The sequence below is a fragment of the Rissa tridactyla genome, chromosome 1, assembly GCF_028500815.1.
Source record: "Rissa tridactyla isolate bRisTri1 chromosome 1, bRisTri1.patW.cur.20221130, whole genome shotgun sequence".
Lineage (NCBI taxonomy): Eukaryota > Metazoa > Chordata > Aves > Charadriiformes > Laridae > Rissa > Rissa tridactyla.
Window position 1 is genome coordinate 101,996,677 of NC_071466.1, and position 18,990 is coordinate 102,015,666.

An 18,990-nucleotide genomic window follows, 5' to 3' on the forward strand; every position below is an offset into this window, starting at 1 on the left:
TTTAAAAGCCTCCTGTTACAGTACGAATTTGATATTATTTTTATTAATTAGTGTAAGACTTTATTAATCCTATAAAGGGGAAAGATACTTCAAATAAACAGAAGAATCTTAAGATTTTGTAACATATGATCTGACTCTACAATATTCGTAACAACTATTAAAGTGGACTACAAGCTAAAGAAATCAGTATGTTATACAAACCCACGGTTGATATTATACACTATTAGTTGATAACTAGAATTTTTAAAGGGAATAAGAGATCACTGTGTATGTTCAAGACTGACTACAGAAATTTTACAAAGTCTGCTACTTCAAAAATACATTGCTAAAGGAGTTAAATTCAACCCACATTAATCTTAGAAATATAAACACGAGTCAAATAAAGATAAATGTCCCTGATTACAAAATAAAAAAAGTTTGACAATGCGGAAATACTGGATCACAAAGACAAGAAAGAATCTATCACGTGATACTGATTCATTTCTAACTCTGAAACTTAACACTTAGCATAAAACTTTACTAATACACTTCACAATTTCAGAGATCTAACACTGTTGTTGAGTAGTTATAGGGCTCTACAAGCTGAGTAAACAAGTCATTAGTAACAAGAAAGAAGAAAACACGTTTTAAAACTTTATTGCAATTGGTCAAACCCAGGAAGCCATGCCATTAACTACAAAATAAACCCTCAACCATTTTCTGTGGAATTAAAGCGTAACATTAGGCATCTGAATGTGCACATGCATGCTCATGATTAAGTAATGAAGTTTTTAATTTTCAAGAATTTTAAAGTCAGAACTTTACAAGGCATCAATGACTCAACAGCAACAGTGACAGAATCCACTTATGGGAGAGCTGCCTTCTAGTAACCAGACAACTAGACAAGCAAGGCAAAAAAACCCCAACCTCATAAGGAATCAACAAGCTGCTGTCAAATGCAGTTGCAGAACTGCTGAGCATCACATCACAGGTATTCCTTATTACACATGGTAAGCTGAAGGGGTGAGGAACAGCACATTTTTTTGCTAGTTAAACGTAATGGATTTTACAAGGCATATAGGAATGCTGCCTTCTGACTCAGCTACCTGTTCCAAGAGGGGATAGTTCCAGCTATAATCTTTCAGGAGCAGTTTAGAAGGTAACTGTAGCTTCCTAGTACTGGACACAATCACACAGACAACATACAGTCTAGCACCTGGATTCAAGCCATTCGAGCACTGGAATCCAAATATAAGCAAGCAATATTTAATGATTTAGGTAGCTGTGCCTTTATTATTACGCTTATGCTGAACTACCATAAAATCAAATTTGAAAAAAAGGAGTTATTAATCTTACATATAAAGTTTCAGTTACTATCTATGCTTACAAATGTTTATTTCATGACTTCAGAGAAGTATTTTATATGATAAAAAAATACTGGAAAACACCACGGAAAAATACAGATCTACCCATTTGAGTAATCTTGCTTAAGCCAGTGGGATGTCTCATGTACTCATTTCTCAAGTTAAATCATATGCATACGCACTTTATGTCTTGTGCCAAAGGGATTTTTCATTACAAAACTACTTAATGACATAAAATTTAAATTAATCAGAACAAAAAAATCAAGCATCATGAAGACAGAACATGTTCAGAATTATTTCATGAACCATTTCTTAAAATTGTCACACAGGAGTCTGAATAGGTGTCTGTTGAAACATTTCATACACATTAAAAACTCCAAAGCTACACTAATAATCACTACAAATTCCTTGAAATAGAGACATTTAAATGATGGAAAACAATAATCCTTTTGAAAGCCAGAAAACACTTCAAGCATATCATCATTTAACCTTTTAGAGATAGAGATGTATTACCTTTTCTTCATTACATAGGTTCCCTTCCCTTAAGGAACCAATCTATCATTCAAAACAAAATCTTAATGAAAATAAAGGAACACAAGCCTTCCCTCTCACCAACCAAAGAATGAATTAATCAGCACTATTTTTTACTGAATTTTAAAAGCCATTCAACAAAAAATTTCCTACAGAAACTACTATTCCCATATACTACGCAACTTAAAAAGATACTACTCTCAGATTTTTAAAAAATACTTTCAAACAAAAGTAACACGAAAATCCCGCTGAATTATAATTAGAATACTTAAGGAGATATATTAATTCAATGGCAAAGATGATTCACTTACCCCACAAACATTTTAAAATATTAGTAGGAGAAGTATTGCTTTTGCTAGACATTCCCATTAGGAGCAAACAAAGATATTTAACAGAAATGTATACACGCTCAAAAAAATAGTACATGCAGACAAAAACTGAAATTAAAAAGGACAGTAACTTTAAGATAAAATACAGTGGCATAAAGTTCCTTTACATTAACTCTCCTGCAAGTCTTAAGCCCTTAAGTGAACAAAGGCTAAGAAAACAAAAGCTATTCTTCCCTACCCACAGTAAACTTGTATCAGCTAGTTATTCACAATGTAGCTCCTCCTTTCAAATCAAAGCCAAATCAAATATTTTCTTCTACATCAGTACTGACATAATAAGTAGGAGGGGGAGAGGAGGAGGAAGAAAAGAACAGGAAAAAAAAACCAAACGTGGAATCAGCACAGGGGTTTTTTTAAATTACTACATTCAATGGAACATTTCATAGTGCTATGATCTCTTTAGTCTACAATAATTTTCAGTTCTTTCCCCTACGTTTCACTTTTCATTATCTCTCTTCCCTCCTCAACCTCTCAAACTCAGCTATCCTTCTGGCACCCTGCTGCTTCACCAGTATCAGCAGCATACACAGACCGCAGACATCCTGCCCTTGACCAGTATCAGCAGCAGAGAGACTGCTGACACCCTGCCCCCTGACCAACATGGGCAGCAGGACGCTGCCCACATTTTTCATGTGAAAGTACAGTTCTCTCAAATCCCACTACCGCTGGTGGAGCCAAGGGGCAGCCTAATTCTTACTCGCATTCAAAAGGTATTTGCATGTTTTGGTCTTGCTGCCAGGTGACCTGGACACCAAGCATCCCTGGCAGTCTGCTGGAGCCAGGGCATCACTTATAATCCTGCGTTTGCTATCTGTGATTGGGCAGGTCACCATTATGGGCACGTTGTTGCTGATCTTTTCCACTGCCTCAATAAAGCTTTGTTTTGTAATGTGTTTTCAGACTCCATTACTATTCAGACCGCACCTTCTTGCTCAGGAAAATGTCTGGATTCACTTAGTTGTCACTTGCTTCAATCTCCTTCAAAATTCCCTATGGCCTCTGCGCATTTCTTATTTTGCCCCTTTGTAGCATCTACATATACTTCCTCAAAACTGATGCGTCTTACAGAGCCTGACTTCCCCTTTCTAAAACACTTCCCTGATTTACGCTTTCTCCAATAAGTTCCTTCAACACTTTGTAGTTTCTTTTTTTTTTTTAAATGATCCTACCACACAACATCTTTTCAAGAAATTCGCCTTGACTCTTCTTTTGCAACCCTTCACACATTTTCCATCTCCCAATACTTCATTCTTCATGATGTTCACATTCATCCAAAGCCCACACGAGCAAGATCACCCCTCCTACTGGTCATTTTAAAATAATATTTTCTAATATATATTCACTGGCTTCCTAAAATCAAATTTTGAAGTGCTCTGCACTTTGGCACCTACTCAGCAAAGTATTTAAGTACGTGAACTACAAAGAACAGTACAGCTGAGCACTGACTTCAGACTGTTGCATGGTCAGGACTAGAAGGACCTGCTGCCTTGGAGGTCACAACTTCAGAATACGGCGTGAGAATGCAGCTGGTCCAGATCCAGTAGCAGTATTCCATACAAACATTATAAATAGGAACAATTCTGAATGTCAGGGAAATATCTTATGCTTTCTTGGTTACAGCAGGTTTAGAAGGTGATAAAAAAAAACCAATCAAAATTCAGGAAAAGATTTCACTTTGAAGATCAAAACTGCTTGCACTTCACTTTCACCACAGAAAAGTAGTTCTGGCACAGTGGGAGCTCTGGGGCGTGGGAGTTCTCTCTATAAAAGGGTTGGTTTTGTTTTGTTTTTTAATTCATTAAAAAAAAAAAACAACCCATGAACAATAAATCACACCAACTTACACCTCTTAAAGTTTGTAGCTAAAGTTCCACTCTAACAAATATTTTGTGGCCTCCTTCACAAGTGCAGGATTATTTTCTTAAGGATCTATATGGAGCTTTTAGTAATCACAAATGAATTATGAATATTGAAACTACCCACACACTTCTCTTGAATTTAGACCCTTTTAGATCCTGTACCTGTCTCAGAAGGAGGGAAGGCATTTCTAGCCAGTGACTCAGCATTCTACTTTTTAGTTCCAGTTTCAATTCTGAATTCATCCATGTAAAGTAGATTGAAACTATAAAAGCATGAAGGAAATAAGACAGAAACACACAAGACAAGTAACTGCACACTAACAGGAAAGGTAGTGAAACATGATAAGTTACTGTTGTGAAAATAACACTAGATACACTTTTACTTATTAATAATAGCAACAGCAAGGGAAGAACCGACTCAGACTTGATAAATAACAAACTCACTTGGTGGAAACTCCAGAGACCAACCTTTGCTTTCTGCTCTTGGGATGTCAGTCACCTAATGACAAATACGTTAGTTTGGTTTTATACAGATAACAAAAAACAAACAGATATTACTCTCTAAATTTAACAAAGAAAAAAAACCCTGAAACATTAAAATTTAAACAAAGAAATCACCATGATAATGTGGTATTTTATGTCCCCAATCAAGGTGTAAAGAAAAATCACTTAATTAATCAAAGTGTGTTTGTACATTTTAACTTCCCCCCCCCAATTTATATTACCTACTAGTCTGATAAACACTAGCCTTTTTTGCAGTAATATTCATCCTAAAGGAAGTTAAATTTACATGGACCTACATTATGAAGATTTTCATAGCATAAAAGCAGATGAAAGTTTTCATAAGACAGTTACAAATCTTAAAGCACTTCTTGTGTGTTCTAGAGATGGCTTTCTTTTTCAACAAGTTCAAACTTTCGTTTCCTTCCCTTTGCCCTTGTACGTTGGTTTCATTTTCCCCACTAACGAGTCATCTTTTTTGCTGCCCCGCCCTCCTGTGAAACTGGAAAGGTGTTGTTTTTTCACAGGCGCATGCTAAATTGTTTCGACCTTGCTAGTGGACTCACATTCTTTATCATTTTGTTTTCTATATTATATAGCTTATTTATAACACACTTTATAGGCTAAATTATAACAAACAGTTTATTAATTAGCTTACAATAATAATGGTAGAGACAATCAGGAAGAGGAGCAAATTTTTTTTTAAACTAATAATTAGTGTGAAAGAGAAGAACTGTCTGTAAGCAAACTGGAGGTTGATTATTAAATTTTTAATTCCATGTCGCAGTCTGCATGCATCTAGCAAAGCAGCGTACTCAGGAAAATTTATGCACAGGAACGGTTTGCAGGCTCCCCATGATACTGGACATGAGATAGGCACTAAGCAACAGCTGGGATATACCACTGACATCCACTAGTGAAACCCGTCTAAACTAAGTTAAGCACCACCAGAATCCCCCAACTGTCCACTTTTTTGGGGGCAGCGTGTTTGTTTTTTAAGGAATAAAAACATATGTACTAGTTTTGGCTGGGAGAAAGTTAGCTGTCCTCATAGCAGCTCGTATGGTGCTGTGTTTTACATTTGGATTAAAACTGTTGATAACACAGGGATGTTTTAGCTATTGCTGAGCAGTGCTTGCACAGCATCAAGACCTTTTCTGTTTCACACACTGCCCTGACAGCGAGTAGGTTGGGAGCGCACAACAAGCTGGGAGGGGACACAGCCAAGACAGCTGACCCCAACTGACCAAAGGCATATCCTGTACCATATGATGTCATGCACAGCAATAAAAGCTGGGGGAGGAAAGGAGAAAGGGGAGGAAGTTCTGAGTTATGGCATCTGTCTTCCCTAGCAACCATTATGCATGATGAAGCTATGTTTTCCTGGAACAGCTAAACATCTGCCTGGAAGTAGTGAATGAATTCCTTTATTTGCTTTGCTTGTGTGTGCAGTTTTTGCTTTGCCTGTTAAACTGTCTTTATCTCAACCCACGAGTTTTCTCACTTTTTCCACTTCGGATTTTCTCTCCTGTCCTGCTGAGGGGAGTGAGCAAGCAGCTGCGTGGGGCTCAGCTGCCTACCAGGGTTAAACCATGACAACACACTATGCCACTACACTTTCAACAGTTAAATAACCTTCTAAAAGGCAAAATTAGAGCCTTTTGTTGGTGGATTTCTTTGGTCACCCTTCACTAACAGGTATCCTTAGTTAAATTATTTTTCGGGAACAAAAAGCAATCATGACCAGAACAAAGTTTACTCTATTTAGCTTCTGTGAAGGATGCACTCGGCTCCCTGACCAAACAAGGAGTAGCTTGGTTCAGGCTTCAAAGGAAGTAAAGGCCAACGCTGTGACCAGGCCATGAACTTCTCTAGTTCCAACCTGTTCTTTGAAAACCCACACAGGGACAGGTTGACATGGTGAGCTTTTATATACATGAGCTTGGAAACCAGAACACCAATCATGTGATTAACATGCAATAAACAGCAGATGGTTCTTCCCAAACTAATTTGGTCAAGGAACGAAGAAAGTTGTAGGTACAAGGAGTCTTATGCTTACTTTTTCCATCGCACATAATTTGATTACGGCCCAACCACTTTACTCCATAAATATGACAGTCTAAGTGAGCTTTTTTTGAGCTCTCCCTCGTAAGTAGCTGGCAGCATGGTGGTGATCTCCCCTTGAGTTGGAACGCTTCTCAAGGTTACTCCTCGAGGTCGAGAGACCCTTTACAACTGCAGATCTTTGGTAAATGATCAATACCTCACATAACCTCGTATCACAGAGCAGTAAGGTCTTGACTGGTAACTTTGAATCATTATTACATCCTCTGTGCAATAGAGTAAAAAACTGAACCTTACCATCAGACTTTGTTAAGCCTCACTTTACAACACCTTACTTCAATAAAACCACTTTTGCTGCTACCTTTTGCAGTGGTTCTTTAAGCAGCCTAAAGTCAAGCAACAGCTTCACTTCCTCTTTTAAGGCTTCCACACCAGAAAAGTTAATAATCTAGTAGAATATTTGCGCTTATAAACAGTCTTTTAAATTGAAAGAATGAATATAAAGAATGACAAAGGCCTACCAAAACAACACAAGTCCATCTTGCATTTTAGCACTATACACTTGTTTTAAACACACAAGCCAAACAGATATTTGAGAACCACAAACTCTAGCTTTAAATACAATCCAGTTAACCAACGCTTTCCCCATACAAAAGAAATCTGTTTACACAGCATTAAAATAACAGTCTATAACCATGCAAATACCATAGCGTCACAGTATCAGTGCAAAACCATGCTCCAGTATAGCAAAAGCCCTGTATATGAATTAACTTTGGCTAAAGCATCTTCCACTGAATTCCATTACACGTTAACTGAATCCTCTTCCTAAAGCCAAAAGGAACCCCACACCTGAATGCACACTGACAGGCAGGACTGGACAGTTGATTAAATCAGACATGACTTCAGTCTCACTTTCAATAACCTCAAAGAGACCCTTCGCCCCCTCATAACATACAGCCTACATCTTCTTTCAAGCAACTACCTCCCACCTCCTTCCAAATACAAAGTTCTGAACATACATTTGGTAGTTAAATATTACAGAGAAAAGGCACTTGGCTGAGAAAGTATACAATTATTAAAACACAGTGGCTGCAAAATTTCAGCCACACCATTAAATAACACATTCCAGGACAATGAAAATCAATACGCTGTTAGTCTTGTAATGCCAGCTGTAGTGTAACTTACCTTGGTATCATGTTTTTGATGACAATGATGATCTTTAGGATCAGACTGTGTTCTCTTTCTGTCTTTTTCTATATCTTTTTGTTCTTGAGAGATTATTAAATGAGATTCTGAAGAACTGCAGTCTCTGATATGTAAAAAGAGAGAACCCTAGTTCTTCCAGTGTTGATGCCTTTTCCCGGTATTCAAGACACATACCATACATGTATCACGAAAAAAGCAAAGACGAATACAAGAAGTCTACCCCTCGTAGAAGTGTAATGGCATAAGAATATTTAAAGGATTTGATGAAATAGCCATTTTTTATACCTTCAAATTGCACAGTCTGAAGTTATGCAAATACATAACAACCAAAAAAAGCACCATTTTCTATAAAAGGGACAAGACCTGAATTACCGCACTTTTTTTTAAATAATCAATTAAAAAAAAAAAGTTAGTCTTGCCCTAGGCCACATTTTATTTGTGCACTACAGAAGGGAAACAAATTTAAGTTCCTCCAGAATTTTCAGGTTTACAAAAAGCTGTTTAGTAGTTTACTTACTGTACTGTTTTTGAATGACAGATAGCACATCACTACAAGGATATCAACAAAAATCAAAAAGATCTTTCAGAAAAAATGTTTAATACAAAAGTTATGGCATATATTGTAACTTGGCTGAATCTGTGAATTTGGAATCTCTCTTACTCTCTCTGGGCATGGGCAAAAGCACAGAATAGATGTGGCAAAACCAGGTTCACACAAATTAGCATACACATTCATTTTTACCATTGCCAAAAGGCATTTGCATTCATTTCCTCAAATCAGCTTCATCTCCTAGCAAACTTTATATAGCAAAGTTAACATTAAAAGGTGGGTGTGATTGCACTGACATTTTCAGGCACAAAATTTCCTCAACAGCAAAGCATTTCAGGTTGGGAGGACAAAAAAACCCCATGAAAACATAACCGTTTCCTGTTATTTCCAACATGGGTAAAACAATGCTGAAGGAAACTGCTTGGAAGCAGAACACACCTCAAGATAGCTTATTTAATTCTTAAAAGTCCCCTTTACTCCTAGGCTGCACTGTGGTTGCAGTTCTGATCAGTTTATTCCTTCCATTTTTATTTACAGGCAGGTAACAAAATTTAAGCAATATCTATGCTATATATTACTTAAATCTTATACTAAGCATTGGTAATTAAAAAGAAAAAAAGCTCACTTGACAATTGCTTACTTTTTCTCAAGAAGCGACTTTTTTGGTTTCTGTTTATGTTGTTTAATACCTATAGAAAATTAAATAGAAGGGGGGGGGTGAGAAAAAAAAGAATTAGCTAGTTTCAAAACAAAGTTACCAATGAAGGAATTCTGATATGTTCGAGGTAGATTTTGAAATCAGAAAAGGTTACCATTGATTTCATCTAATGTCTTCTTTAACTTGTCATTTTGTTGAATAAGATCCTTAAGTCCATCAAGAATATTCTTGCACAGTTCCTGAGCTCTCTCATTAGCTTCCAAAGCTAGTTCATGTTCCCCCAGTAATGACAGCGCCTTGCAGAAGTGGTAGTGACCCTACATGGACATAAGTTTGAATTTCAAGCATTTATTCATACAAATAAGAAAACAATTTATGTTCAGAACCGCTGCAGTAGACAATACAAAGTAAAATTTTACATACGCAGAAGTTATCTACTCCACCTGTTTTAGGTCAAATGATCAAAAATTAAAGTTTACAGCTACTCAGCACACTGAAACAGAAAGATAATTCACTGGGAATAGCATCTAGCCTCTGGCTTTGGAAAAGAGCAAATTTGCTTTTTCCCCTAATCTCAACTACTACTTTCCAATTTTGTAACTATCCCTTATTTACTCTTCTTTAGGACAAGAATATTGGGAAATACATGTTGGTCATTAATCAGGATTTTATTGTAAGGACTACGTATATTCTTTTTAAAGCATTGTGATAACATAGCTATGCACAACAATGTAATAAATGTTTTCTTCTGTCTTTACACATGCAGAACACCATGTGTGGAATAATTACTAAAATGACCAAAATTACAGCATCGTTCACACATTAAGGAAAGTTATAAAATCAAAAGGCTTCTGAGGTAGAATACAGCTGCAGCTGGCATGCGAAGAATGCAACATCTGAGATTCCCTGTACAAGGCTGCTTGTGAAGCTACACGAGGGAGAGGACAAAATGTAACCTCCGTGGCCTTGCCTTGTGACGTATAGCAGATACGGGAACGAGATGGTACTATGAAACAGATAAGCCGCCTACTTGCTACCCTGAGCCAACATTTCGTCAAATTTTGATGAAATGCTGTCCTTTCTATGAACTTTGCTCATTATAATGTCATTATAACACCAAAACACACTTCCACCCCAAAGGCTACCCGCCTCCAAGGCGCGACCACTCCTCCTTGAGTCTGTGCCCTGAATTTTTCGTAAACTATACCTTTAAATGTGAAGCGAGAGAATTTTACACCAATCATAATAAAAGTATTTATGATTAAAGTTACTCAAACTCCACCTTGAAGATAACAAATAGTATAAAAATAGCCCGAGAGAGGGGGGATATCAGGGAAGACACCATCGTGAACCAGTCGAGGAGAACTCCATCACTGACTTCCGGGATCAGTTGACGGGCTGAGCCTTTCTTACCCCCCATAGGGATGCCTTTGGGTAAGACTTAGACTATACTGAGTGCTTCCTCGGGAAACTTAGAAATTTCTCTAGAGAATTTCTCTCCTACATTTATAGCCAGGCTGTATTGCTTATAACTTTGTCGCGTGTTTTGTATATTTAACAATACTTTTATTTGCACGTGCTTTGAAGACAGTGTATTTATCATCGGCAATCATAAGAACCCATATATCTGTTGTTTAAATAAACTGCACTGTTTAAGTAGCTAGTCATTTTGGTTTCTCACTGAATGCGACCAAAGACTCGAGAGTGGCCATGCTAGTTCATGAGCACGACTAGACTGAAGGTGCAGTCCACTGTTAGTGTATCCAAATCGTAACAGCTTTATACATATTAAATATGATTGGACTGATAGTGATGAATTGGGCATCAGTCAGAATTTAAACCTAGCCGCATCTCGTCTCCCACTTCGGTGAGGAGTGTTAGAATGCAAGGGGGTTTATTTTCTGCCAAAACCGCTTTGTCCCCTTTCACGCAACACCATGTAACGACACTTACAAGCACATCAAAACAACATTTTTAATATCAGAAAACTATGTACTTGGCTGACTGAAGCAGAATTCTTAGTCCACAAAGTACTGTGTTCATTCTACTGTCATCGGTGCTAAACAGAGATGAGAACCTGGCGCACCTACCTGGGTCAAACCTGTAATTAAGACTCTGGGTTCTTACGTTGGTTTACAGTACCAACAAAAGACAATTTTGAAATGTATATGAAACTAACCTTTGGCCAGTTAGGCTTCAAAATAGTGGCTCTTTTTCCATCAGCAAGGGCTCTCCTTAGAGAAGGGAGGGAAAAAGAAGAGGTATTTATTATTTATACTTCAGAAAAATCTACAGACCAGACGTACAAGGCACTATAAAAATACAAAGTGAATAAAAGAACAGTTAATTCACCTGTGTAAAGGCATGGCCAGATAACACTTCTTAGCTGAAACTTACCTGGGTTAAAGTGTCACAGTCTCAACTATTTCACCCATCAGATACTTATTCCCTCCCCCTACTCACTAGGTTTTCCAGCATTTCTGCATATGCAAGTACCCCTTAACTTAGTTCTAACAAAATGTTCCTTTAAAAACCAAAGCCTTAATAAAAAAGCTTGAATATCAAACCTAAATATTTTGACAGAAATCATATCAGAGATTAGTTACATAATCATAGAGATTTGAGGATGCAAGTATTAACTGCTGAGCACTGAAAGACAGTAGCCTCTACAACTCTCAACAAACCTTGTTTCACCTGAAAGCGTTCATAAGTTGCCTAGTCGCTACCACTGCTTTTTGTAACCAGTATAGCAGGAAAGCTTGTACAGAGGGATCTGAAGGAGGAGAATGAGATGCTCCGTGGTAATGAAAACCTTATTGCTGCCTTTCGGTACTTAAAAGGGGCTTATTAGAAAAATGGGAGCAAACTTTTTAGCAGGGCCTGTTGTGATAGGACAAGGGGTAATGGTTTTAAACTAAAAGGGGGTAGATTTAGACTAAATATAAGGAAGATATTTTTTACGATGAGAGCGGTCAAACACTGGAAGAGATTGCCCAGAGAGGTGGTGGGTGCCTCATCCCTGGAAACATTCAACGGTCAGGTTGGATGGGGCTCTGAGTAACCTGGTCTAGTTGACGATGTCCCTGCTCATTACAGGAGGGTTGGACTAGATGACCTTTAAAGGTCCCTTCCAACCCAAACTGTTCTATGAAAGAGAATGAAATGAATTTCAGTGAAATGAAAGCAAGTTAGAACAAAAAAAGTTCCCCACCACCACCTTAGAGAAACCCCCAGGTAGTAATGGCAGAACTTAGAGGTGTGGCAATACATTTAAAGAAATTACTAATAAAAAGACCCAACACAACAGAACTAGTGAGTAGAATGTGAGAAATCACACCATATTCATATTGCAAAGGAAGCAAACACAAGGAAAAAACACTTGAGTAAAAGATAGACCATGGAGTAGAAAACCTCAAGATACTAAGGTATTATAAAAGCAGTTGAAAAGATGAGAAAAAAAACGAAGCACTTGTCTTGTTCTCTAGCGTGTGACGTTACGCTTTGTTTTCACCCACCCAGTCCTTCCTCCAGTGCCACCTTTCCACAGCCCAGCGCAGTGGTAGGGAAGAGAGCACTGTCAGAACTTCAGGACAGGAGGCCAGGCTGCCCTGAAAGGTCCTGTCCCGCATCAAAGCCCAGGAGGGAACATGACCACTGCCCCTCACCAGGCTCTGAAAACAGGAGGAAGACATGTGCCTTGGGTAAAGCCACGAATGCTTCAGGAGATGTTCTGGAGAACACTATATGACTTCATAGTTCTGTAACATACAGTACTGCCACCGCCAGTAGCAGGCCATAAGCTCTGTACTGAGTGTGCAAACCTCAGGACTAAGGCTGCCGGGTCTTGCTCAGCCTGAACTGCAACTTCACCTGCCTGCAGTTTTCTTTTACTTGGTTCAACTGTAATACCAATTTCTCAGACCAGGTGTCTGTGGCTAATTTGTTCTACTTCTGTTTATCTTTGTGTGGTACAACACAGATTTAGACAGAATAACTGCTTGTTACTGCTATTTATACAGAATGAGGTATTTATGACTCCAAAACGATGATGTCCTGTAAAGAAATATAAGCCTGATATGACAGCAGAGGCCTTGAGAAGTAGAAACACAGGATGCAACAAAAGAGTACAGGCACAAGCTGACAAGAGATGGGGCACAGGCTTGGCACTGGAGACTCCATGGTTATAATAATTCACCAACAGTCAGTTAAAGACATGCCAAATCTGTACAAATAGAGTAACAAAGAAAAAATAATATCCATAAAATGTACCACGTATAGTAAACTCAGATGTAACATGGAGCTGCAGACGAACAATGACAGAGCAAAGGGGTAATAGCATGTTAGCAAACACAAAAGTGACCCCAAGTGGATGCCAGAGTGCGTAAGAAGAAACCATCAGCATGAACATCACTTTCCTCCCACAGGAGGACTCTGCACGCTGACTGCTCTCACCCCACTGCTACAGGAATGGAACTGCCGACTTCAGTACCCAGAGGAGTAGTGGAGGGGTGAGCGTAACACCAGGAAAATGCGCGGAAACTAGGAATCATGTGGATACTAATTTTAATTACATATTACATTATTATTTCTTTTTATTTCAAGAATTAGAACTGGACTAATAACAATTAGACCCTTAAAACTTCAGTTATATTAACAATAAATTCTTGGCTTGGCTTTACATAAAAAGTATACATCCACCTTGCTCATATACAAGATTTTCAGCTTAACAACTGGCTTAAGGAAAATAACCTCCATACCCACACTCATCTTTTCTTCAACAGGTTTAATAAAAATCACAATACTCACTGGTACTGAGATATTTTTTTCTGTTATATAACCCTGCCACACACAAATTTTAAATGGTATTACATACTGCCAACAGATACAGCTAGTATTTTTCTTAATATCAGTTTTACGAGGTAGTAACAACACAATTAATATATACTTTTTTTTTTTTAAAGGGCTGTTTTCTGAAGTATATTGCCAATTTTTAACTGCAGATCACCACAACATTTCAGATTATAAAAAAAGGGTTACTTACTTGTACTGCCTTGTGAGAATTAAACAAAGAGCTCGGTTTCCATACAGAAGATGGTTTGCAGGACTTAAAAAAAAAAATTAGGAAAAATTAGTAACGTATATTACTTTTGAAAATCTTAAGGGGGAACAAAATAATTAAGTTTTCACAGTAATTGTCTGCAAGCACTCTAGCACCAGCAACTATATACAAGTTTCCTTGAATAGTCGCATTAATTTAAAAGTTGTCACTGAGAATATTAGTTTTAATTATGTAACAATTTGTAACATTTGGGACCACTAATGCAATTTCCAATTAATTCAAATCACTCTCATCCTACTTTAAATCTCTCTCTGGTTTTGGGATTTTTCTTTCTTTTTTTGTTTGGTTTTTTTTTGTTTTGTTTTTTTTTAAACTCCTTCCAAGTCACTAGGCTCTGACAAACGTGCCAAAGCACACCTCAAATGGTGCAAAATTATGGCTAGAATGTTCCCTACAGTCTGAGCTGTGTTAAAAAAAAAGAAAAAAAAAAAAGGGAGAGAGAGAGACACAACCCCAAAGCATGCAAAAGCCAAAAAAACAGGCAAATAGAGCGTGAAGCATGAAAAAGCTAGCTGGACTGTCACATACATCCCATTTTGTTTTGTTCTGGAATTCCTAATTTTGAAGACCTAATTAAATCAAACATCCCATGAACACTTCTGGATCACTGGGTCTACAACTTTTTCATAACCCCTCTGCCTGACTGGGCAGACTAAGCAGCAGTTCTAAAGAGCTAAAGCATTGCCCGCAACGTACCTAACGGAGAATCATAGAATGGTTTGGGTTGGAAGGGACCTTAAAGTTCATCTAGTTCCAACCCCACTAGACCACGTTACTCAAAGCCCCATCCAGCCTGGCCTTGAATACTTCCAGGGATGGGAGAGAATGACGTGGAAATCGGTGTATGTAATCCAGCAACCAGTTGAAAGGAAGCCAAGGGAGGATGCAGCTAATTAGGGAAGGAGTGTGATGATGGAGCTGATGAATGTCATCTCACAGTGGGAGAACGAGAAAGGGAAGACAGCACGCAGAGACAATAAAGAAGGACTGCCTAGCTGCTAGACATCACTGAGCTATCCTTCACTTTCCAGCAGGATCTTAAGTACAAAAAACAACTTCTGACAAATAGCTGTAACAACAGCTTAGCTTTACAGCTCCTGGAAACCATAAGACTTCCTTTGCCCTTTCCAAAACATGGGATTTCTTTTGCTCTTTCACCGAGCAAAAGCCTTCTCCAGCCTGATCCGCCATCTCAGATACACTCACTTGAACAAAGTAAGCCTACCCAACTTTTCAAGGAGCCTAAAATCAGCTTGAATTTGGGATTGAAACGTATGCATAAATAAAAGTTTGCACAACCAATTTTTTATGAAAGGCGTGACTTTATGAATTTCACCATATTTCATAGACATCAGAACTTGTGAAAGCAGCATTTGCATGACTATAGCACAAGCAGCAGTTAAACCAAACCAGCATTCTGTACCTAGTTCACGTTACATGAGGACTTCAGGAAGGGAGTAAATGCTCTATATGCAAAGGACATAAATTCTCATTTAATCTTTGTCTCCCTGCCCCTTTCAAGAGCCCAGGAAGCTGAAGCCTTTCAGCAAGTGACTTTTTCTAAGTCTTGTTTAATTTCTTTCCAAAGGAAATTAAGCCCGTCACAGACAGAGTTGCCAAGAGCAGATATTTAAAAAAAAATAGTCTGTTCTTGTTCACTAGTTCTGCATCATAGCTGAGATGATAAATATTTGCAACAGTTGGTCATTCTGTCCTGCTGGAAGAACATTTAGTAGGGATGATACCAAAAATGGCTGTTCACACCAAACAACTTATTTCCTTTCAGTTTTACTATATTACAGTTGTCATTTTAGACCAGCTTTAAACCCTAACAGGACTTTTGGGACAGTAAAAGTGCAAACAACCGCTAGTAACAGGAAATAAAATAGAACAAAAAATGTGTTATGTAGCATTTTTTATTTTTTTTTTTTAAAAAAAAGGTATCGTTTGGCCTCTAAGTAGAGCGGCTCATGCAAAACTATACAAAATCAGGACAAATCTGAATATGCTGAATACATATGATATAACACAATCTAGTTAACCAGTTTAGTTCTTACCAAAACTCTATGGCTTTAGTGTATGACATTATAGCATGATCGAAGTTTCCTTGGGAAAACTCCTCATTTCCTTTCTGTTTCATAGATTCACTGTTCTGTGAAATCAAGAAAAAACAATTCGCCAACCACTGTAATTAAACTCAGTTGCAATGAGAAGTAAATAAAACATTCAACAAGAGGCAGCTAAGTGTTTATGCTTGTAAAAACAGGTTACGTATGCACTATTAGTTGTAATTAAATACTTTTAATTAATTGCAATTAATAAGCTTCAAAGTGTACAAATGAAAATGTTATGCAGACAAGAATACAATGAACAATAATTAAAAAGCAGGACTAACTCAGAAGGTCTCCTGAGCTCCGTAATAGAGTTGTCATCAAAAGCATGTGTCAAATAGCAAAGCAGGCAGAGTACAGCACAGCTCAGCCAGTTCCCTACTGAGTGCCTTTCAGCACAGCTCCTGAACTACAGAATTGTAGCAAGGAAGACACAGGAATTAACCAGACTCTTGTAAAAAAAACACCCAAACATCTACACTAAAGGAACACATGGCAAAGAATTTGAGAGCATCTTATTTCTGTGTTAGAAGTATCAAGTTGAACAATCTTCTATCAATAATAACTGCATTTCCTTGAGGGTTTTTTTGGGGATGAAGAGGGGAACGCTCTCCGATGTACACCAGCACCATAAGCAACTAATTTTCTGTTTATTATGCCAGGATCTCTCAAGGTAACTATTTATGTCAGGAAAATTACTCACTCACACTTTTGAAATCTTTGATCATTTGGTCACTTTATCTTTGATCATTAAAAAAACCCACAAAAAATAACAACAAAAAAGGAAAAGCACAAACACATTCTGGTATCTTCTCTCACCTTCCTACAGTTTTCACAGGTCACAGCTTTAAATTCTTCAACTAAATTACAATCTTCCAAAGCAACTTTAGTAATATAACGTTTGCCTGCAGACAAAATTCAGAAAAATATAGTGGGTGAAGAAGTTACCAAAGACAAGAAGTAGGGTTTATCTTCTGCTGCTAAGAATCATGCTCTGTTTTCTGACTGGAAGCAAAATTTGACATACCAACTAAATAACAAATTAAGCAACAGAAGTGTTCAAAAGAAAAGAATTATTTATTATTGTGTAAGCCCAAAATAACTGGTTGCAGATCACCAAACATTTAAGCACTTGCCTAATTTCAAGTAATAAAGTGAAATTCAATTGTATTTTAAAGAAATTTGCATTTAAAAGATTTGTAAAGATTTGGGTGTTAAAGAATTCTACTTCAGTACTTAACTATAAAAAGATTCTTCTCCTCACATGGAAATTCGATTTCTACCACCCTGTTACTTACTGCAACAGCTGAGTTAGAATGTGTACATGCAAAAAGACAGACCAGAGTATAAGCCATTTAACACACATCAAAAACAGCAGGCCTGGGAGCTTTTTGTAATTTCAGTAGAAGTTCTGCTGCTAGTCCGGATACCTTACGCTAACTCCCATGAGCTGCCTAAGTTGATTTTTGAAATATGAATAACATCTCAATTAATATTTTGACAAAACCCACTGCCAAATATTTAACAGAAAGACTCAAATAATATTTCAGGCAACCTTCAACTTAACCCTAAGTTAAAGGAATAAAGGACACACATACAGCCCATAGTGGACACTAAAGTGAAAAAGCTTTATGACCATCTGTTCTGAAAGAGCACGTGCACTGTAAATATGACCCACGTACACAAATTCAAGGAAGAACTGGCTGGTTCAAGCAAGCAAAAAACAAGGAAAAAAAATGCACATCACCACCACCCCTATTTTTCCTTTCTTCCAGTCACTTCCAGATTAATGACACACATACAAACATTAACTATGTCATAACTACAACACTGGTTACTTTCTTCACCACTGTTTCTTCAAAAGTGTTCATACTTACATTCAACAAAGAAAATTTCAAGATAGATCCAGCCAAAATCACCGAGTTTCTCCAGCCTCTGCAGAATACTGACTTCACCTGTGTATCTGACCCAATCAAGTGCATCCCCAATATCAAAGACACCCTATTTCAATTGAAGGAAAGGAAAATAAAAAAAAAAAAGTGGTAACTAATTCTACACAAAGCAAAGTCTTAAAACAAAACCAACAACCACCACACAAACCAACAGCTCTGGCAATATAGTGGAAGCATTCCATGTAAATATAACAAACGATACTACAGTAGCACTTACGCTATGCACTTGTCCCCGATTTGTTAGCCTTTGAAATAGGCAACAGCTCAGAAATATAAATATCTGGATGACTCAAGCACAGCATAATACAGCATATTTACAAAATGAAAACAGTCATTCTTTCAACAGGAGACAGGGGAGCCATTCGAACTATAGAATTTGATTTAGAAACTTTTTGTTGATGACTGCACACAAAATTGCTTCAGTGTGAAGTGACAAGCCTGATTAAAAAAACGCAACATTCTCCAGGCTGTTAGACATGCAGGCCAGGGCTAAGACTTTATTCTGTAAATCATGACTTTCCTTCTATTCAAACTAAATTTAAATTGTTTGAGCCACAGAGCTTTATTTGAAGGAGAGGATTAAGTGAAGAATGCCCGTTGCCTGGGATACTCCCGCATTACCTGGGCCTACAGATTTTGAAAAATAATTTAAAAACCCCACATAACTAAGAAAAATATCACTAAAATTACAGGAACTGGGTTACCCA

At 37.5% G+C, this 18,990-nt stretch overlaps 1 protein-coding gene across 7 annotated transcripts in view; it reads right to left on the minus strand.

Moving 5' to 3' along the window:
* The window catches only part of TTC3 (tetratricopeptide repeat domain 3), a 66,423-nt gene that overhangs the window by 38,617 nt on the left and 8,816 nt on the right, over nt 1-18,990 (minus strand). For 5 of the 7 annotated variants that reach the window (XM_054204265.1, XM_054204347.1, XM_054204020.1 and 2 more), the window contains exons 7-15: nt 18,209-18,332; nt 17,151-17,236; nt 16,278-16,372; nt 14,143-14,205; nt 11,281-11,335; nt 9,256-9,418; nt 9,084-9,132; nt 7,873-7,996; nt 4,567-4,621 (exon numbers count right to left, since the gene is read on the minus strand). In XM_054204265.1, the coding sequence (XP_054060240.1) occupies nt 4,567-4,621; nt 7,873-7,996; nt 9,084-9,132; nt 9,256-9,418; nt 11,281-11,335; nt 14,143-14,205; nt 16,278-16,372; nt 17,151-17,236; nt 18,209-18,332 (814 nt within the window). Of the gene's footprint in view, nt 1-2,185; nt 4,263-4,566; nt 4,622-7,872; nt 7,997-9,083; nt 9,133-9,255; nt 9,419-11,280; nt 11,336-14,142; nt 14,206-16,277; nt 16,373-17,150; nt 17,237-18,208; nt 18,333-18,990 lie in introns of those variants that run through there. The other 2 variants (XM_054204525.1, XM_054204431.1) reach the window with 2 other exon arrangements.